The following is a 16,071-nucleotide window of genomic DNA, read 5'->3' as shown; positions in this document are numbered from 1 at the left end:
ACCCCACATTCCGAGAGCCTGGAGCAGGTGTTTCCAAACAGTGGTCCGTGGACCATCAGTATTCCACAGATCACTTGCTGGTAGTCTGCAGAGAGCTGGCTGCCCACCAGCTAACTCATTAAAAGATGCTCATTAATAAATATGCTTTCCTTCTCCTTGTTAGCTACTGCTCTAGTTGCCACACTATGGGGGGAAAGGTAAGGATCTCTGCTCTAGAGTATTTGGTCTTGAGTCAGTCTCCCTCAACATGCATATCCCATTGTCCCTTCTGTATTAAGTGCCAAACTCTCTTGCAGTCCCAAGATATCAAAGTGACTAACATCTGAGGGGATACCTTATGCTTTCTCTCCCTCCTGCATTCTTCTTCTTGACATCTTTTTGCTTTTCTTTTAGTAACTGTACTGCAAACAACTTGCAAGCCAAAATCCATCCGTGCTTCAGGTGTCATGGTTTCCTAAGGGAATGTGAAGAAGTTTCACCTCTACTCAAACGGATGGCCTTCGACAACAGTTGTAACCGTGTTAGTCTGTATCCACAAGAACAACGAGGAGTCCGGTGGCACCTTAGGGGGTGGGTTTTTTACCCATGAAAGCTCATGCCCAAATAAATCCCTTAGTCTTTAAGGTGCCACTGGACTCCTCATTTTTAACCATAGTAACATTTCTGGCAACAAGTGCTGAAGCAACTCGGCAATTGTAGCTTCCCCTTTTGTAATACATACTACAATAATGCATCACTTAATCCCCAAAACACCGCCAGCTAGCTGCTGCTGATAAATGTCTTACCAGAGCTGCTCATGATGAAAAATCACTCATGGGATTTTTTTAATTAAATGCTCCTGGAGTGTGACAGTTGAATATTTTATTAGTTTTGTAATGATTCTAATTACACAGTTCTGCTCTATGTATAGAAACAGGTGGCTTACTTGTGGAGAGCTCTTTTCAAAGGATGTTTCTTTCCAGAAGGCAGAAGTGACCAGGAAGCATGCCACGTTGCTTAACCTTGAGTATAATACTTTCTTCCATGTGTGAGCAGTTGGAAAGGATATGCTTGTCAAATGGGCGCTATTAGGATTTAAGTGTCCATATTTGAATGCAGCATAAGTGTAATATCTATCCAGATGTTTGGGCTGCTGAGTATTTTCTGCCACTGAAGTTTTGACTGGGGGTCTGAATCCCAGGTGCCAGATGGTTCTTCTACAGGAAAGTTGAAACAAAAGGGTAAGGCCAAGTGTACATGAACATTTCTGCCCCAACTAATTTATAATCTGTCTCCAACATTTCTTCTAATGCTTCATGTCTCATTCTGTAACTCCATCCTTAGATACATGTGTCAAACTATTTAATTCAGTACAGTGAAGACACCATGTATTCTGCAGCAATCCTGATTTAAATTCTGCAGTAAGGACCCTGGTTTCTGCGGCACCCCACTGCTGCAGATTGGAGACCGCTCCATTTAAACAGAAGTATATTGATGTAAATATAGGAAATTAAAACCAGCACAGCTATGCTTGAGTTTATTACACAATTTTATTTTATTGTAACACTCCACTGTATCACAGAAACTGTTGGTGAAGAAGCTAGAATTTTTGTCAGGCAGGCAGGGCAGTGGCTGTCAACCTTTCCTGACTACTGTACCTCTTTCAGGAGTCTGTCTTGTATACCCCAAGTTTCACCTCACTTGAAAACTTGCTTACAAAATCAAAGATACTGTCACAGCACACTATTACTGAAAAATTGCTTGCTTTCTCATTTTTACCATATAATTATTAACCAATTGGAATATAAATATAGTTTTTACATTTCAGTGTATATTATAGAGAGCAGTATAAACAAGTCATTGTCTGAAATTTGTTTGTACTGCCTTTGCTAGTGCTGTTTATGTAGCTTGTTGTAAAAGTAGGCAAATAGCTAGATGACTTAATGTACCCTCTGGAAGACCTCTGTGTACCCCTGATTGAACTTCTGGTACCCAGGAAGGCAGATTAGGACAAGTGCTCTACCTAGATGCTTCTGCTAAAATAATCAGCAGTGAAATAATGAAGTATGGACACGTACTGTCACTTATTTTCAAAGTCCCCCACTCAGAGAATGGAGCTGTTAACAGTTAGGAGAGATGAGCTTTGACTGTCAGCAGGCAATAAGGCATTGGCTTACACGCAGCTCATATTTTTAACCATGCAGTTTACAGATCAGTTTTAAAAGAAGAGGTGGATTCTGCCACGTATTCCGTGGCTAGAGAATTATATTGCACTGTCCTATTTCCAAGCAGAAGAATCTCTTGTCTTCAAAGCATGAGACCCTTTTGGTACAATTGCTCTGTGGCGTGCTCTGAGAGCAGGCCTCCACTACACTCAGTGGCATGCTGGTGCTGTATTTGGTAACAATGGAAATACAGCAGCAGTTGAGTGGATTAACTGTTTTCCAGTTTGCACAGCATAGCTGGCAGATGGGCAAACAAAACTACAAAAAAACTTACAGCTGTGCCTACACCACGGCTGGAGGCAGGCCTGGCAGCATGAGTGGACAGCTGGCTGCTAGTTCTGCTCAATCCAGCACACTACAACTAGCAGTGTGGGTGTGGTGGCATGTGCAGCAGCTCAGGCTAGCCACCCGCGTTCAACCCTTGGGTATGTGCTCGCATGGCTGGCCCAGGCCTGCTGCATGCACCACCCTAGCACCAGAGCAAGTCTTTGTTTGTCTAGCTGTGCTAGGAAGCCCATTCCTAGCTGCCCCGGAGACATGCCCTGGATCTCACTGAACAAAGCTAATGAGGCTGAGCCTTTGCCAGATGAACTCATCCCCCTAGGAAAAGCCTAAGTGAAGTTCAACTAATCGACTGCAGTGGAGCAGAGGCATAGCAAGGTTATTCAAAGGGCCTTCTACTGAGAACACCAGCACTGGTTGCAGACCCCACAAAGGAGAAACCTTGGAGTGGAAGAGCCAGGTCTGTGGCATAAGATTAAGGCAAATAGCCGGTGGAGAAGCCTGCACAGTAGCAGAGCCTGGCCAGTGCCACCACACATCTAAATCCTCATGCTATTAGCAAAAGTGTCTTTAAGACAAAACCTTATTGGAGGGATGGTCCCCTGCCCCACTCTCAAATGGATGTTTCTGTAATAGAGAAAACAAAGCACTTAGGTATGGGGGTGGACAGAGGCTTGCTTATCATTAAGGCTGGCAGGCAAGATAATAAAAGCTAGGTTATGCCCTGCTAACACTACTACTTGGGCCTATATTAATCTTCAGAAAACTGCCCAGTCGCCCCTGGGGAATTTGCTGCAGCACTTGCCCCGGAAGTTGAGATTTCATTCAATAAAGAGATGTTTAGAGCTTGGTTAGTTCAGAAAAACTTAAAAATATTAACTGAATATGAGCTGGCAGCTAGCCTGAAACACCGCTCTCTTGAGCTAAATGGGATGTTTTCACATTGTGTCAGCAAGTTGAACTCTGAAGCCTACGGATGAGGATTTAAATCTGGCCACTTAATATTTCTCTGCCAGTTATTTAAGAGAAGCTGCCAGCTCAGATGGTTCTGCTACAAAACCAAAGCATGGCCCTCGCCTTCCTGGGTGCCTGACCCTCCAATTTCCCTCACCCAAGCCACCAAAATTTCCAGCTATTCCCCACCCCCAACAACTTTCACGCAGCAGTTCTATTACAAAACTGCAGCGGCTTGAAAAAAAATGGGGAAAGAAAAACAAATACCCATATAAAGCCTGGAGCTATGTACTGAGAGTACTTATTAGTCAGGTTCAGATTTAATGTAATAAACCTCTCCATTTTAAACTGTAAATGAAGCGGTTGCAGAATTTCCTAAGTGATGCAGATAGCAGAAGATCCTTGCACAGAACACCGGGGTCCTTGCTAGTCAGCTGGTAACCAAAAGCAAGTGCTGTCCACTCTAGTGCGGTGTTGTGAATTTCAGTTCTGTTAACTGGGTGGGCTTTGGTTTTAAAGCATTAATTAGACCAGCTGTAAAACATTAGGGTTTGACTTGGTCTGTGGTCATGTCAAAGGAGGGATGGCTGCGGGAAAGCCTGGCAGGAGCCAAAGCCACCAGAGAGCAACTCCAAGCAGGGAGTGGTTCAAAGGAATTCTCAGGCCCATTCTTTAGTAAACAAGCTAGAAAGGATGACTGGAGTTCCGTCACCTGACGGACAAGGGCTGGCGCCAAAGCAGCAATAACAGGCCCCAGTGAGTCAGTTCCGGAATAGGGTGATTTGACAAGCAACAACTGGTTGGGCTAGTGGGTGTGGTCACATGCTGGACAGCAGGTGAGAGTCTGACAATGGGTGCATACAAAATTAGGAGCCCACAAGCTACCTGGGGCAGCACAGGCAGAGGTTAATAATTACAGAATGAGAGCTCAACCAGAGCTGTCTGAAATGTTAAAGAAGAACGGAGTTCTAGCCTTGTCTCTTCTAAGATAAATTATGCAGAAGTTACCAGTAAGGCCCTAATTGGGCAAACACTTATGTTGCACATGCTTAAGTTTACACCTGTTCTACTGAATGGGACTAACTCACATGTGAAAAGTTAACAGTATAAGTGCTTGCAAGATTGGGACCACTCCCCCTTCTTTCTTCAAACTTGTCCTCCACACCTAGCTCTATCATGAATCTGTAAGAAAATGGTCAATTAAGGCTGGACAGAATGAGAGGCAGAGAGCTGGCACCTCCTTTACCTATTTGTAATTATTTTTAAAATCACACTTGTTTTTGCAGTTGGCTGCCCCTGCCTTTCATAGGTCTGCTGCCTGTGGTCTTAGGCTCTGATCCCAAATCCTGCCCCTAGTTAGCAGACCCCTGTGCCCACATGGAGCCCCACTGACTTAAGTGGCACTTTTCACAGGCGTAAAGTAAAGCATGTGCATAAATATTTGCAGGATCAAGGCCTAAGACTAAGTGCTTCATGCCAAGGGCTGTTTCTTTGTGTGTTTTTGCATAGCACAAGTCCTGAGTGGGGCCTCCAACTGCTACTGCATTGTAAATAATAATTATTATTGTTATGTACAATAGGTATTGGAGTGTTTCTTTTGTCTTCAATTTTTTAATGATAAAAGACTTACTTGTGCTAAGCCTGGCTCCCCCCAGGAACCGGTCATTTGAGCCAAAAGATGCCTGGTTCCAGACGGCCAAGTCCAGACAAGATTGCCGTAGCTGAGATGGGGTCACACCATCAAAGACAAACAGGTGCTTCCACTGAGGACAGCCTTCTTTCTTCAGGACAGGAGACTTCTGTCTTATCTTACGTTGGTCCGGAAGAGTGAGACAACTTCCAAAAAGGAATAAAATAGATGTTGGGTGAGGTCACTGACCTAAAAGATATTATCTCATCCACCTCGTCACTACTCATTGGAATGCTTTGACTATTAAAGTGAGGCATAAATACGAAATGGTAGTATATTAACACCACTTTTTTTTTTAAATCGTAGGCTTGATCCTCCTCCCATTGAGTCTATTCCCATTAACCTCCAGGGGAGTAAGAATGAGCTCCTTTGGCTCTGCTTGCTGATCCAATTGTCGGGGACCACTGTAGCAGCCTTTGCTTCCCAACAGCAGCTGGTCCTCCAGCCCATCCAGCAATGCCTGCCTAAGAGCAGCATTTTTCTCACTGACAAAACTAAAGAGACCATTCCACCTCTGGTAAGGTGCTCCTATCAGGTACAAGACATATCCTCACTGCAGGTATCCGATATCCTGCCTCCAGCTGTGTACGATGCTTGATTGTAGGAAGGTAAAATGACCCCATAATGCTAATTCTGCAATGCTGCACATGGGAGAAAAATTCCTTCCTGACTCCTGAAGTGATGGAGCAGGAAATGTGATTAGCTCCATCTTAGCTTGCACAGTGAGAACGTGTTAGGAAGGTAATCCAAAACGACGGCAAAGATGACTGTGCATGGGGTACGTGATTCTGTGATATGCCGACTGAACATAACAGAGTTTCACATACAAAACAGAGGGCGTGGTTACACCTGTGAGTTAGAGCGCATTAAAGCAGTCCCGAGCGCCCTAACTCACGACCCGTCCACACTGGCAAGGCACGTAGAGCTCCTGGACTCTGCAGCTGGAGCGCTCCTGGTAATCCACCTCCACCAGAAGCATAAAGCTTGCTGCGCCTCAGCTGAAACACCCCAGCATCAGTGTGGACGAGGGGTTGCATTACTGCGCTGTGATTGGCCTCCGAAAATGTCCCATAATCCCCTGAAGTCAAGTGGCCACTCTTCTCATTGTTTTGAACTTGCTGTAGGAATGTGGATATGCCCTTTCAAAGCGCCGTTTCTGACAGCCGGCTGCTCATCTCCTCCGGGACAAAGCAAGCATTACTGTGGAATGCTGCTGTTGTGAGTGTGTGTGAGAGAGAGGGGGGAGGGAGGGGAGGTCTGCTGCTGTCTGAACTTACAAGACAGCATGCTGACATACTCTCAGCCCCCCAAAACACACTGTCTCTCCCCTGACATACACACAACTCACTCCTCCCCACCCTCTCCATCTGAAAAGCAAGTTGCAGCCACTTGCATGCTGGGATAGCTACCACAATGCACTGCTCTTTCTGGTGTTGCAAGAGTTGCTAATGTGGCCACGCCACTGCGCTTGAATCTGATAGTGTGGACATGCTGCGCTCTCCGAGGGCTGGTTTAACGCACAGCGCTCTACATCTGCAAGCGTAGCCATGCCCTGCGTGACAGTTTTCACGGAGTGCACCCTTCCAAGTCACCGTGACAAACGCAGGATAGGGGTGGTCTCCAACAGATATGTGTACTTGTCACCTACATCAGTTCCAAACATTCTAAAGAACTCTTCCGAACTGCCTAGAATGAGTAGGACAATAGGTTACCTCTCCCAGTGAGTACGATGCTGTAATTCACTTTGCAACAGCACGGCTCAAAGCATGAATTAAGAAGACAGGAGTGGTTCTCCTCCCTTGTTGTTTATAATCACATTTCCTAAGTTACAGAGTAGCAGCCGTGTTAGTCTGCATTCGCGAAAAGAAAAGGAGTACTTGTGGCACCTTAGAGACTAACCAATTTATTTGAGCATAAGCTTTCGTGAGCTACAGCTCACTTCATCGGATGCATTCAGTGTTTTCCTTTTACTGCTTCAAAACTTGACATTTAAACACTTTTGCAACTGTGAAAGCAGAGATTAAATCTCAATAACTGGTGGAGTCTCCTCAAATCCTAAATCTGTCTGAACAAGGCCTAAGCGTCAGATTGTGGCCCCTTTCCTTATGCTGGTAAGTGCTGCAATCTCAGGAGCTACTTGGGTAAATGCTCACCATCATGAGAAAGGACTCCACAATCTGGCTCCATACTCAGGTGTAATGTCTTTTACTCAAAGATCTACTCCCTGGAATGTGTTTAGCTCATTTTTAGCTCCATGCAGAAGTGGCTAATGGATTTAAAAGACTCTAAATCTGAAGAGTTAAATCTCAAAAACATACCCTTTAACAAATGAGTTCAAAGTGCCACCACATCTCATCACAGGCAAGTTCTTAGCTCCAAGCACCACAAGGTGAAGCTGGCCATCAGCAGATGCTTGGTCTTCTCTCCCTAAAACAGAAACATTGCTTATAATTAGCGACCAGTGTGGGTAAATGGTTGGCTAGTTAACACAGGGCTAAGGGAAGGAAAGGAAGTCCCTAAGAACTGTTGCCCTGAAGTGAGAAAGTGCAGCGTGTTTGCCGAACTGCAGAGATATTTTAGACAAGAGGAAAGGTTTGAAGACACTTTTACAGTACGTGATTTTAAAAAATGGAGGGAGGGAGGGAGGAAAATCAGTGGCATGATGATGAGGAAGCTTTACCAGGCCCCAAGTGCACCTGCAGAGATCAAGGGAACAATCCACGTCCCGTAGTTTTACTCTGAGGCAGAACCAGCAGCAAGGATAATTGGCACAACCCACAACATGATGCACCTTGCCTCTGTTACTCTGTTAGTGTGTGTGTGTTTTTGACAGAGGAGGAACACATAGGTGAGTGTAGAAAGGAGAGAGGGAACAGACAGCATGAGGGAAGAGGAGGACGACTGAACCAAGAAGGGAATGGTGACTGGGATACAGGGAGAGGAGATGGGGATCCAGGGGACAGAAAGAAATAAAACTAACAACTTACTTGATCTTTCCATTATTTCCTTCCTACCTCTATGTCTAGGACAGGGGTGGCCAACCTGTGGCTCCGGAGCCACATGCGGCTCTTCCGATGTTAATACGCAGCTCTTTGTAGAGGCACCGACTCCAGGGCTGGACCTACCAGTGCCAACTTTCCAATGTGCTGGGGGGTGCTCACTGCTCAACCCCTGGCTCTGCCACAGGCCCTGCCCCCACTCCACCCCTTACCGCCCCCTCCCCTGAGCCTGCTGTGCCCTTGCTCCTCCCCTCTTCCCCCCTCAGAGCCTCTTGCATGCCACGAAACAGCTGATCGAGAGATGCGGGGAGGGAGGGGGAAGCGCTGATTGGCGGGGCTGCTGGTGGGTGGGAGGCGCTAGGCGTGGGGACTGTGGGGAGCTGATGAGGGGCTGCTGACATATTACTGTGGCTCTTTGGCAATGTACATTGGTAAATTCTGGCTCCTTCTCAGGCTCAGGTTGGCCACCCCTGGTCTAGGAGATCTGCTGTAGAAGGCTAACAACAGCCAAAATAGCCACATCTGGAGCTCTGCCCTGCAGTGCTTAGTATTATCCAGTGAGCAAAAGAATGTGAAGCTGTCCCAGTCATCGACCCTCTACAGTTTTTCCTTCCTTCAGCAGTGACTGCACCATTTACAGAAACTGAATCCCAGTTAGAATGCAAAGTTAAACTTAACTCCGCTGAGCGTAGACGCCGACTTCTGCCAGTGCCAGTGGGTGCTCGACCCCCCTCCCCACCCTGACTCTACCTCTGCCCCACCCCATTCCAACCCCTTCCCCAAATCCCTGCCCTGGCCCTGCCTCTTCCCTGCCTCCTCCCTTGAGCGCGTCGTGTTCCCGCCCCTCCCCCCTCCCTCCCAGAGCTTGTTACGGCGCGAAACAGCTGTTTTGCGGCGGCAAGCACTGGGAGGTAGGCGGAGAAGCGGGGACGCGGCATGCTCAGGGGAGGGGGAGGAGGCGAAGGCAAGGTGGGGTGGGGGGGTGGGAAGGGGAGTTTGGAGGCCGGTTTCCCCATGGGTGCTCCAGCCCTGGAGCACCCACGGAGTCGGTGCCTATGCCACTGACGGAACAAAAACAGTCTGAAGAGTGCAGTGCTTGTACCTAGCAGACATTTCCCCATCACCCGATTTATCAAAACTGATAGTCTCTAACTCCCGAGGGCTCCTCGAGTGGAATAACTGGCCTGCTACAGCTCAGGAATGAGGTGCACTGGCAGAGATCTGAGGGCACAAGCTTGCTTCAAGAGCATCTGAGTTCACTATGCCAAAGCCACTTTAAGAAGCACATTTATATCTGCTTTTTTGGTGTGAAAAGGAAAAAAATGTGAGACTGACAAGTCTGGAATTCAAATCATTTTATCAAGTTTTTGTTTTACCTTAAAAGGCTTCTAACTATTTACATACACAATACAAGCCACAATATGTAGGGACTATTTACTCAAGCAGGAATACGCCCCTATGCAGGCAGTGTTTATACCCAGATGCACACACAAATACTTTGTTTGTTTCCATGTTTTCATAGCCAGGGTAATTCATACAAGGCTGAAATGTTTTGTACCTCCTTTCGTCTGCTCTTCATACTGGCATTTTTTAGACTGGGATGGTAAGATCAGTTTTGCACACACCAGGAGTTCTCCGTTGTACTGAACCAGGTTGTCTTCAGGTTTTTCAGACTGAAAAAAGAGACACACAAAAGTCTGTATTATTATGATCATCCTATACCACCTCCCCTTCTCCTCATTCTCATTGTTTACCTATATCTGGAACATTCCCGTCCAGATCCTGGTATGGCAGGACTGGCCTGCTACATCAAAATTTCATTCTTCCTCTCCATGATCTAGTAAGGGTGGGCACTGATACAGCTTTCACTATATGCTATTTTTTAAAAACACAAACCTTTTTGAAAATTAAAAATAATAATGATAACCTAAAGTCTAGGAATCACCTTTGCTTTAAGCTGATACCAATTGAATGACTGTGTTGAATTGTCTTCAAAATTCCAAGATGCCAATGGAACAACCACTTCTCCAAGGAACACCCTTCTCTTGAGTGTTTCTGAGTGCCACACAGATATTTGAAGCTGTCGTGTTTCCAGCTGGGAGTAGTCAATCTTATACTAGAAAAAAGATAAATAGCAGTACAGGATTAATGAAAGCACATACACACAAACAAGAGCCAATCACAACACAATCACCAGTCTCTGCTCAAAGGAAGCCAAAGAATGGACTTGCTGAAGCCATGGAGATCTAGACTGAGCAGCATTATTTGAGATGGGACTGGGAAATCTGCATATTGTCTGCCCGCACTATGCTTGTCTCTAGCCAGTGTAATGGCCCCTCACTTCTAAAACATTGTATTCACTCACTTTTAACATTACAAAAATAAAACAGGACCACCTATGTCACTACCTGTGCTGCTAACACCTTAGATTAATAACCTGAATTTAAGAGTTTAAATAACTTTTCACGCTCTTTGCTTACTTTTTGCACCTCACTCAGCTGAGACAGCAATATTGGACAGGCCAATGTCACGTTCTAGTTCTCCAGCACTAGCATAATGCAGTTGTGCTTGGGGCGGCAGCACTGTGCAGATTAATATTTAAAGTGAAGAAAAATAACTTTTACATTGAATTATTTTTAAGAATCACGAAAACAGTTCTCTTCACAGTGGGCCTAATCTTCATTTACTCGACGGCCCTTTGCACTGCTCTGGCCACATAAAGCGCGGTAACTGTAATTTATTGCTGCTTTAAGTCTCTTTACAGGGCCAGAGCAAAGTAAAGAGACCCCAGTATGAATGAGATTTAGGCCCATTCACATTCTGTAAAAACCCACTTTTTATGTTATCAAATCTAAGTTTGGATCCTGTTTTCTGGCCGCCTTTTAAGATGTAGGGACAACCTCTCCTGTATGACTGCACACATCTTGAAGAGGCTTGCGCACAATAGAGGCCACCAACTGGAAATTACCTGGCCTATTTACATTTATGGATTGGATGGTGTTTGAGAAAGTGAAATGGCGGATACACTGCCAGAGCTCTAATGCCTCTCTTTGCCACCTGTGCACCGTGTTAGAAGTGGGCCAATTCTCAGTGGTAACACAGCCCTGTATCTTTCCTGGAAACAGTCTGTGCCAAAACACACTGATCTGTTCCTTATAACAGGAACTACTGGACTGTCCATTCACATGTTTAAATGAAACAGGCTTATGAAAAGTACTCTAAATACACGTACAGGGGTAGAGTGAACATGCTGAAGTCATGGATCTTGTCCTGGTAGGGAGCGTCAGCTGAGTAATAGCTGCAGGATTGGGCCCAGAATCTGATTTCTGCATCTCATGTCATGAGGGAGGTCTTGAAGATAACATATTGTCTCATGATTCCCTCACACAGTTTAGAATATTTCCCATTCCCATCCTGTTATTCTCCACTGCAGACTGAGCAAGACCCTATCCTATTTTACTCTGTAATTGTACAACAATAATTAGCAATAATGGCCCATGTGCTTCACCCCCTTCTCTCACTTTGCAGTGTGGAGGGGAATAAATCTGTGCAAAAAGTCACAGTGGAGCCATGCTGAAAGGGAAGTAGCTACGCTGGACACTTCTGCACATAACTATCTTTGCCCTCCTCTGCAAAACCACTCAGAGGCCCAAAGCTGGCATGGCAAGCTGTGAAGGGAGAAGACACCGCAAAATTGTGGTTGATCTGTAGGAAAAGCTTTAGGGAGCATTAACACCGCTGCACCCTCAGTGACTCCCCAGCAGACAAGGGGCACTAGCCGTGCCATACTGCCACGAAAGGGGGTATACGGCAGAGAAGCACAGAGCAGGAGGAGTTCTTCTGCAAAGCTGGCAAGAATCTGGGACTTCAGAGTCCAAATCTAGGGCTTTCCTCTGCCTTTTGAGATCCTCCCCCACCATCACCTACTCCACACCCTGGCTGGTTCTGTGGACTCAGGGGAGGAGCAAATGCTACAGCTTTATTAGAGTCAAGGAGTCTGGGCATTAATCTTTCCCTTCCCATGCAAATGATCAGATTCCATTGGGGCATTTACTATCTTGCACATCATTGCAGTCCCTCAGCTACACACAGAAGGTGAGGTCTAATGGCCTTAGTACAGGGTGGGAGGTAAGAACAGCTGAGTTCTAATCCCAGCTCTGTCTGTAACTCACTGCAGCCTTAGCAAGTCATTCAAACTCAGCTTCCCCCTCAGTCAAATTGGGATAACAACACTTACGGACTGCACAGAGGTGCTGTAAGGATTCATAAAATAATGCTGTAAAGCACTTTGAAAATGAAAAATTACAGCCACCCTTACTCTACTGTGACGATTAATGTGTTGTAAATGAACAAGTCCAAACACTGGTGAATGAGACATCAATTGTGGTGGGGAAGAAAAAGGAGGAAACTAACACTTTGGATCTATCACTCCTTTGAGCACAATAGGAATGAATGGAATAGCTATGATTCATGTAGCAAATTGCAAAGAGACACTCCCTTTGACACTCACAAAAGAGATGTTAGTTCAAACAGATAATAGTACGAAGTATTAATTTTCCTTTGTAATATACACAATTAGTCTACGTAACCATAAAAAGATATGAGAGTTTCCTTTTACCACATTTCCGATCTCTTTAGCCAGAAACTGCAACAGAATTCGGTCAACTTTATGTTTTCTATGGACAAAGCCAGATGTTCCTTTTTTTTGCCAGCTTCCAACTTATTAATAGAGCTGTACAGAAATGTACAAGAGGTTGCTTTTATTCTGATTGGCATCCATCACTAGTTAATGGTTAAGTTCACTTTGACCCATAGAACTGAAGGGTGTGGCACAATCCTAAAAGCCCTCACACAGGGCTCTTCAAAGTCAAAGGGAGTTCTGTTCACAGAGAGCTTGTAGGATTGGGCACAAGAAGTGGAGACTTTGCTATGCAAGTGAGAGATCTTTCCAGGTCACAAATGTTTACAAGTCACCTTTAAAGTTTCATGGAATGCTGGATCCACTGTGTTCTTTTTAACAGCTGTCTTCCGTTTACTCCGAGATGATTTATCGGGAAGCAAATAAGTCTTTGCATACCTTACAATTACAGAGAGGGATGGGGGAGAGTGCAAAATTTAGGACAGTTCAAACTGAGAAAGAAAAGGAAGGAAATAATGCAGCATGTTCCCCACTCTCTAATCCTTGGCACATTCTTAATTTTTCCAGGGTATCTTCAGTGCTGGTTAACGGTGCCAAATTCAGACTATCTGAAGCCTGACAACCTCAATTTATCAACAGAATGGACAGATGCAGTGCAGTGTTGCCCCATACTGGCCAGTTGGTGTGTTACAATCCTATCCTGATCATCTCTAAGAGTTAGAGGGCAGGTCAGTTTCCATGATCTCTCAGTCATTGGTCTCTGCTAAAGGGGCCTTGGGCTGGCTATGGGGTGGGGGGATGTCAGCACTGCCCTTACCACGGGACCCTGGGTGGTCATCCACCCATAAGGCTAGCTCTGCTCACACCCCAAAAAATGATGATCACCTCCCATACCATGTGACCCTCATGTCTGCACTGCCCACTGCCCTCCGGCTGCCCAACTCTAAAGACAGTGCCTCTATCACAAACAACGCAGAAGTAAGGGTGGCAATTCTGCGACCCCCCTACAATAGCCTTGCAACCATCAACACAACCCTCTTTTGGGTCGGGACCCCCATGGTTATAACATCCTGACATTTCAGATGTAAATATCTGAAACTCTGAAATTGACAATTTAAAAATCCCATAACCATGAAATAGACCAAAATGGACAGTGAATTTGATAGGGCCCCTGCCACATAAGTAACTCACATTAAGCAATATTATCTCTTAATCAGAATTCTATGGACTGACAGTGGTCTACACCATGGAGTATGAGTCCAGAGCCAAAGATGATTGATGGCATTATGGATGCCCATTATCTGCTCGTAGGGCCTGTGGTGAAGGAGACAAATTCTACCAGAACATTCTTTAAAAATGTAGTATTTTATATTTAATATAACAGTATATAACTGTTAAACCGATCTGGGTTAAATTCTGGGGAAACTGAAGATCAGATGTAGCTTTCAGCAGCAACGCACTGCTTCCCTGTGCTTCCCAAGCCCCTTTGTACTGTGTGTGTTTTAAAAGCCTTTTCAGCAACAGGGAGTCATGCAAACCAACCAGCCATAGCTCAAACCAGCCAACAAGCTGACAGTTTTGACAGGTTGCTAGCATAAGTGTTGGAAACAACACCTACCCCAGCCAACTTTTGTGTCAAGTGTTCTAACTGTAAACAATGCCTGTACTTTTTCCTACTGGCTGAGACACAGCACTCTGTACACCAAATACAGAATGTAATGTTCACTACTACATGGAACTTCCCACACTATGCTCTCAGTTTTTTTGTGATTTGTATGCTGGCTACGCCATCAGGAAACTCAAGGGTTATTCAGTCACTTATTAAATATTCTCTAACTGTGCCATGGCATTAGCTGGCATTCCAACAAGGATCCTTTTATTAGAGTTCAGTTTTAGGATCCTCCTCTGCAAGAGACTCAATGCCAAATTCTTCCTGGTAGAATCTAAGCACAACTCTGGAATTCCAGCATGCTTATTGTTGGCCCAGCTGATCCAAATGCATTCAAACAATGTATTACAGTAGGGTCAAGCACTAACCATACAGCTGGACATTCTGCCTGATGAATTCCCATGAATGACTTCTGCCATGAAAAGACAGACAGAATCATTCATAACCAAAACAATAACCAGAGAGGAGACACTGGGTTAAACGTTCCAACATTAGCACCTACATTGCAAACAAAAAACACAAAGGCACCTTTCATACACAGAAATGGGTACTGTTAGCACAGTTAATATTTATATATTATATTTTGCAATTATCATTAGCTGTCATAGCATTTTACAAAAGCAGAGATTCGTATTCTCATTTCATAGCTGAAGATGACAAGGACAGACATGTTAAATAACTTGCCCAGTGTCATGCAGTGAGTCAGTCAGGAATGGAACATAGATCTCCCAACTTTCTGCCTCATGCCGGAACCACTAGACAATGAGTGTACAGGCATGTTTTACAGGCACAACTTAAGTGCTAACGGTCTGACATCTGGCCCTATGTATAAGTTGATATGTGTATAGTACACAGTGGCAAGTCAGACACACACATATGTACTATCTTAAAAAACTGAACACCTTGTTTTTGGCCTTTTTTTTTTTTTTTTACATCAAAACACTTACGGGTTACACTTTTTCTTCTTCTCTTCTCCATAAGCCAGGTTCTTGCAGGCCTTGATGCAGACTTCTAAAGTGCAGGCTTTAAAGACGTATCTGATGGCAAACTCTATTTCTCCTGTGACATTAGCCATGTCAAAATTGCCAGCCTCGGTGCAAGTGCTGTTAATGCTATATAAACTACCCTAAGAAAAGACAAGGATTAAAAAAAGTGAGCTCAAATCCAGTAAGATAAAATAGTTTTTCTCCCTCAAATCTTAATATCTTTGCATCAGACTGACTGCTAAAGTCACAGCAAACAACTCAGAACCAACACAATACGTGCATAAAGCTATTTCTTCACTTGCCATACTAGACCTTAAATTCCGTTGAAATTCTACCAGATCTTCATTTTTCTATACAGAATTAACCATCTTTATATAGTAAACTCCATGAGGTAAGGGCAGTGTCTTCCTCTGTCCTTGAAACATGGCTGAGCATAACTATCCTATAGGCACCCACCGTATGAGACCATATCTCTATCTTGAAGTTGACTCCCCCAAAAATTAGTGTGTGACCAAAAAGAGGATTTTTTAAAAAGCATGTGACAGGAACAATATGGATACTGGATTGACCAGCACCCACTGATGTCAAAGGCCAAAGTCCCAAACATCTAAAAATGTACAGCTAGACTGTGTTTGTAGTATACAGCCC

General features: G+C 44.7%; 1 protein-coding gene across 3 annotated transcripts in view; it reads right to left on the bottom strand.

Annotated features, from left to right (window-relative positions):
* Window positions 1-864: 864 nt before the first annotated feature.
* The window catches only part of SYTL3 (synaptotagmin like 3), a 67,011-nt gene continuing 51,804 nt past the window's right edge, over window positions 865-16,071 (bottom strand). For all 3 annotated transcript variants that reach the window (XM_077813279.1, XM_077813280.1, XM_077813281.1), the window contains 7 exons: window positions 15,385-15,563; window positions 13,104-13,206; window positions 10,075-10,245; window positions 9,688-9,802; window positions 7,449-7,557; window positions 5,071-5,276; window positions 865-1,196 (listed from right to left, as the gene is read on the bottom strand). In XM_077813279.1, coding sequence (XP_077669405.1) covers window positions 1,075-1,196; window positions 5,071-5,276; window positions 7,449-7,557; window positions 9,688-9,802; window positions 10,075-10,245; window positions 13,104-13,206; window positions 15,385-15,563 — 1,005 coding nt within the window. In that variant the 3' untranslated portion in view covers window positions 865-1,074. The remainder of the gene's footprint in view (window positions 1,197-5,070; window positions 5,277-7,448; window positions 7,558-9,687; window positions 9,803-10,074; window positions 10,246-13,103; window positions 13,207-15,384; window positions 15,564-16,071) is intronic.

The sequence above is a fragment of the Eretmochelys imbricata genome, chromosome 3 (assembly GCF_965152235.1).
Source record: "Eretmochelys imbricata isolate rEreImb1 chromosome 3, rEreImb1.hap1, whole genome shotgun sequence".
Taxonomy (NCBI): Eukaryota; Metazoa; Chordata; order Testudines; family Cheloniidae; genus Eretmochelys; species Eretmochelys imbricata.
This window is presented reverse-complemented; position numbering and strand designations above follow the sequence as displayed.